Here is a 5000-nt window from a genome sequence, read left to right as displayed (position 1 = left end):
AGGAGGGGGAAGGGAAAGCGACAGACAGATAGACAGAGAGACAGATAGAAAGGAGAAAGAGGTAGAAGGGGGAGGGGGACGGGTCCCTCGGCGAAAGGAAGGGAAGGGGAGAGACCTCAGCCTCGTAGGGTTCTGGCAAAGGGGTAACTCGAGACGGCGACCTGTGGAAATTCCCTTTCGTGGCCTGTAAATAGCGGTCGGCAGTCCAGGGTTGAAGGTCCCAGGGACAGTCCAGCGGGTTTAAGGAAGCGAGCTCACGTCCTGCACACTCAGTTGATCAGCAGACGTCGTGCCGTCTCCTTCGCTCCTTCTCGAGAAAGCCTTATATATCTTACTGTTCGTCTTCGTGGACTTCAAGAAATCCTGTGAGTTTTTTTGGGGGGAAAGAGAGAAAAGACTTAGTCGTGCGTGGAGTGTCGAGTTTTCATCAACTGTGAATTTTTTGAGTGTTTTAAGATGTGTGAAGATAATGTGTGCACTAAACTCTAAATTGCACTGAATTTATTGTGAAGAACGCGGCAAGCTTATGAATGAGAATGAATAATTTTGCAATGTAATGTAATTGATACGTATTGATGTTATATACGTGTCATTTCTTTTTTGTGAAGTTATTCCATTTCATTCATAACTTTACCATAACTACGTGTACTATAACTTCGAATATATTAGTCGTACACAATTCGTAAAGACAGAAAATTGAAAACTGTCTAACATTTTAGCAGAGCGTGACCTCATGTCACCATGAAACTAGCCTGCCTTAAAGAGATCAAGTACATTTACGGACAAAAGACACAGTATACCAAGAAAGGCCTTTTGAAGGACAGACTACATATTTCTAAAAGATATGCAATGGCGAGAATCATGCTGGAATTCCGTTCATTTCCGCATTGAGAAATTAGTTTTTCTTGACACTGAAATCCCTGTGCGGGAGGAATGTCATTTCCTTTCTTCGGCTTGTGGACATGAATGAAATTTTAAAGGTTATAACATAATTGAAATTACTGTATCAGTAGTTTATACCTGACAACACTCTTGAGTGTCAGTTTAACAAATAACACTTTATTTCTTGATATTTATTACTCTGAGAGAAGATAAAAAGATAAAAGAATAAAGAAAAAAAAGTCACAAAAATAGGCGCATTGATCAGTTGACTTTGATATTATGTTTATAAAAAACATTATATAGAAAGTTTTAAGCGAAAAAAAAAACAATAATGATATAAAAGGAGAACAAATGAATGTTCTTGTCCGAATAGATTAGTTACTATATTCCGCAAGAGAAACTGTAATACAATTTATGCATTTATTCAATTAAAAATGTCTCGAATGAAAATACTTTTTTTTCTTTTTTTCTCGGAGCTTTTAACACTGAATGAACCATACTCAGAAGATAGAAAGGGTAGGGATATATCGATGCGTTGAATGCGGCAAATATGCATTTTAATTACCAACAAAAGTAAATGGGTTTTCTTTATCCTACATCTCTCTATATATCTGTCTATTTATCCATCTGTCTATCTCTATCTCTCTCTTTTTCTTTCTTTCTCTCCCATATTGTCTGTTCTTCTTTTCTAACTCCATCTATTCCTGTCCCTCACTCTCCCCCTCTATTACCTCCCCTCTTTCATATTATGTATCTTATTTTTTTCTAATTCTTTCTTTCTCACAGCATAAAAATTATCCTTTTTCATAACGCTCATATTTCTCCTCATAATCCTCCAGATGGCGCTCGTAAACTTATTCACATCATTCGTTCTCCGTCACATCACGCCAGTGTGCCTTACATAATCTTTCTCATTACGAACATTCTCCTCCAAATGATCCTCATTCTCTTCCTCATAACGCTCATTCTTCTAATAACTCTCCTCATAAGACTCATTCTTCTCTTCCTCATAACGCTCATTCTTCTAATAACTCTCCTCATAAGACTCATTCTTCTCTTCCTCATAACATTAATTCTCCCCATAACGCTCAATCTCCTCATAACATAACATTCTCCTTCTCATAACGCCAATTTTTCTCCTCATAACGCTCATTCTCCTCCCAAGCCAGATCCGACATGAGACCGAGCCTCAGCCTCCTCCTGGCCGCTTTGGCCCTCCTCCTAGGCTCCGCGAGGGCCGAAAAACTCTCTGTTCTCCTGCCAGGTCAAGAAGGAGAGTTCAGCATAGGTCACGGAGAGTCGGACTTTGACCTCAGAAGTGCCGGTCTCGGCTTCGGTCTCCCTACTGCTTCCGCTCCTGCTTCTCTGCCTACTTTCCCGCCTGCTTCCAATGGGGTGTCTGGCGGGGGCTCCCTCTTCAACTCCGGAGTCAGCTTGGAGGGATCGGTGCCTGCTCTGAGTGGTGGGTATTTTGTGTATTTTTTGTATCGGGAAATTCATATTTTTTTCCTTTTTATTTTGTGATGGTTAAATGTGATTATCTCTTGTTCTGTGAAAGAGATACGGCGATGGTTAATAACACTGTCATTATTATTGTTATTATTATTATTATTACTCTAGTTATCACAATTATAACTTCAATGCTTACACGACAGTATCCCTAGCTCTACCGTTCCCACCGCTGCCACCATTTATTCAATCCACACTCACATTCCCCAGCGCTCTACGACGTGCCCGACGCCGGCTCGACCCAGCAGGAAATCCAAGGGGCATGTCAGGCATCTACTGTGGTTGTGACGTCACGGGATGTCGTGGTGTCGACTCGCGTGTCTGTCAGTCAGGTGAGGAAATGAGGAAGGAGAAAATAGGTGATGGTTGTTTAGATGGGTAAGCTTAGGTAATTTGTGTAGTTACTTAGAAGTAGGGGTAGACTTTTTTTTTTAAGATGGTAAAGGATTGCAAAATAAAACTTTGGTGAGGGAGGTGAGTGAATGTAGTGAATGAAATATAATCTTGATTTTTAGGCATTTGAGATTGTAGAATATCTACTGTATGAAGATCTACAGCAAGATTTTTGAAAACTTTACTCCAGTAACAAAGACACTAATATAATATGTACTAATTCAAAACACAGAACAGCTACAGCAATGAGAAGAAAAAAAAATAGCAGATAAATCCACAACATTTGAAACAATGAATTCTGCTGACAAAAATACAGCACATGAGATATATTCCTATATTCTTACTACACCTTGCTTCTTTTATACGACCTGTACTTATATTTTACACGGCACTACCCTTACAGGTTGTCGTCCCTACGACCGTGGTTCGGGAGAGAGTAGTGACGTCAACAAGGGTTCAGTTCCAGACCGACTATCAAACATCTTACGTCACTGTTCAGGGCCCTGCACAGGTCAGTTCTAAGAAAAGTGATATCGTGTAACTCTATTTTCATTCTTTTTAGAATTACAAATTTCATACAATCCAAAGAATCTGTAGTTGAAGTTTTGATTGCTATTTGGTTGTGATTGTGCGTAGGACCCATTTGCTATCATGTATGTGTTGCTTGCCTGTATCTGTTACCTTAGAAATTTGTGAACCAATAATTCGCATTCTGCATTTTTTTATTTTCAATTAATCTTTTTTCTTTTTTTCTCTCCCACAGACATTCACTCAGGTAAGAACAGCTGAAGAGGTGACCAATGATTTATCCATAGATTAAACATAGATTCCCTTGGAAGCTCATGACCACTTTTCAGCTCGAGAGAGAAGTATAATGTGAAGCAACCCATTTTCGTCTTATCCCAGACGTGCACATTATTTTTCGATATTCTTTGATATTTGTTATAGGCATTCACGTAAATCGTGACTTGATTGATATACAGCTAAGCCAGATAGAGATTATTTTGCAGTTATGACTAAATCTCTATATAATGTTATAGGTGGTGACTCGTCCAGTGACACAATTCCAGACTGTTACATCTACACGCCAGCAAGTCGTTAATGTACCTGTTACCCAGGTATCCTACGTTACACAGGTAAGGCTAAAATATGGTATATCTGAGGAAATATATGGTAACATATGTAAATACTTATAACCTGCGAAACCAGCTGATAATATCTGATTTGATGATATATGAATTTGACTTCCCAAACAGGTGGTGACATCACGCGACCCTCAGTATATCACCGTCACTCGCACATCTCAAGTTCCCGTTGTACAGACTGTGGTCAGCACGCAGGTACAGCAGGAATACATCACTGCCACCGTCACCCAGACACAGTACGCCCCCAACACCGCCTGTGCAGGTTCCTCCTCCACCTCTACAGCCACTGGCGGGTACACCTACCCCGAGCCCGTTAGCACAGGCCTCTCCTCTGGTGCCGCTGCCGTGAGTGGCGTCAGCTCGGGTGGCTACTACGGTACAGCTGGCACGTCTGACGGTTACTACGGCGGTGTCAGCCCGTCTGGCTCCTACGGTACTTCTGGGTACTACGGCAGCAGCGGTGGCTACTACGGCCGGTACCCTTCTAGTGGGTATTACAGGCAACGCGGAAACCAATACAAATCCAAGGGGCTCTTCGGAAAGTGGGGGAAATAAAAGGGAAAATAGGCGACTGGACTAATGGCCTTGCCGTCCCTCTTCTTGCTACCTCTTTGTGCATTACGTGATTTGTTATATTGTATTTTTGGGGTGGTTTTTAAACCTTCTTTTGTGTCTTTCTGATTCATGATACATTTCGCATACGGTACAGAGTGGCATTCAGATCATCTCTCATTGATTAGGATAGATAAAAAAAAAAAAGGTGAGATAGAAAAAATAGCTAAAGTTTGTAATATACCTAATCTGTTCCCTCTGTATTTTCAAGAGATATCTTTTCATATGACTTATGATAAATGATATATAGGAAAGAAATCCATATTTTTCTAAAAAAAGCTAAATTCTGAAAGTACAATCCATGAATATAAGTATACTTTTATTTTCCAATGAATTTTACATTGCTTTGTAACTTGATGGTTTAGTACAAATATTACATTCAATATAAATAGAAAAAAATATATATAACCTGTGCTTATTTTCCTTCATTTGATCACCATTATTGGTATCTGTAAATGT

The 5000-nt window shown here is 39.9% G+C and overlaps 1 protein-coding gene across 1 annotated transcript; it reads left to right on the top strand.

Moving 5' to 3' along the window:
- Positions 1–292: 292 nt before the first annotated feature.
- Positions 293–4986, top strand: LOC125038327. The gene is made up of 7 exons (XM_047631793.1): positions 293–365; positions 2048–2344; positions 2602–2723; positions 3188–3295; positions 3548–3559; positions 3825–3920; positions 4041–4986. Exons 2-7 carry the CDS (start codon positions 2059–2061, stop codon positions 4482–4484), a joined length of 1068 nt encoding a protein of 355 aa, XP_047487749.1. The 5' UTR covers positions 293–365; positions 2048–2058; the 3' UTR covers positions 4485–4986.
- Positions 4987–5000: the final 14 nt, after the last annotated feature.

Source organism: Penaeus chinensis, chromosome 24 (assembly GCF_019202785.1).
Source record: "Penaeus chinensis breed Huanghai No. 1 chromosome 24, ASM1920278v2, whole genome shotgun sequence".
Taxonomy (NCBI): domain Eukaryota; kingdom Metazoa; phylum Arthropoda; class Malacostraca; order Decapoda; family Penaeidae; genus Penaeus; species Penaeus chinensis.
This window is presented reverse-complemented; position numbering and strand designations above follow the sequence as displayed.

Bases quoted from the DNA above. Each gene is read 5' to 3' on its own strand.
- LOC125038327 (XM_047631793.1), top strand. From the start codon at position 2,059: ATGAGACCGAGCCTCAGCCTCCTCCTGGCCGCTTTGGCCCTCCTCCTA. The intron at 2,345-2,601 runs GTGGGTATTTTG...CACATTCCCCAG, and splicing joins ATCGGTGCCTGCTCTGAGTG to CGCTCTACGACGTGCCCGAC. The intron at 3,921-4,040 runs GTAAGGCTAAAA...CTTCCCAAACAG, and splicing joins AGGTATCCTACGTTACACAG to GTGGTGACATCACGCGACCC.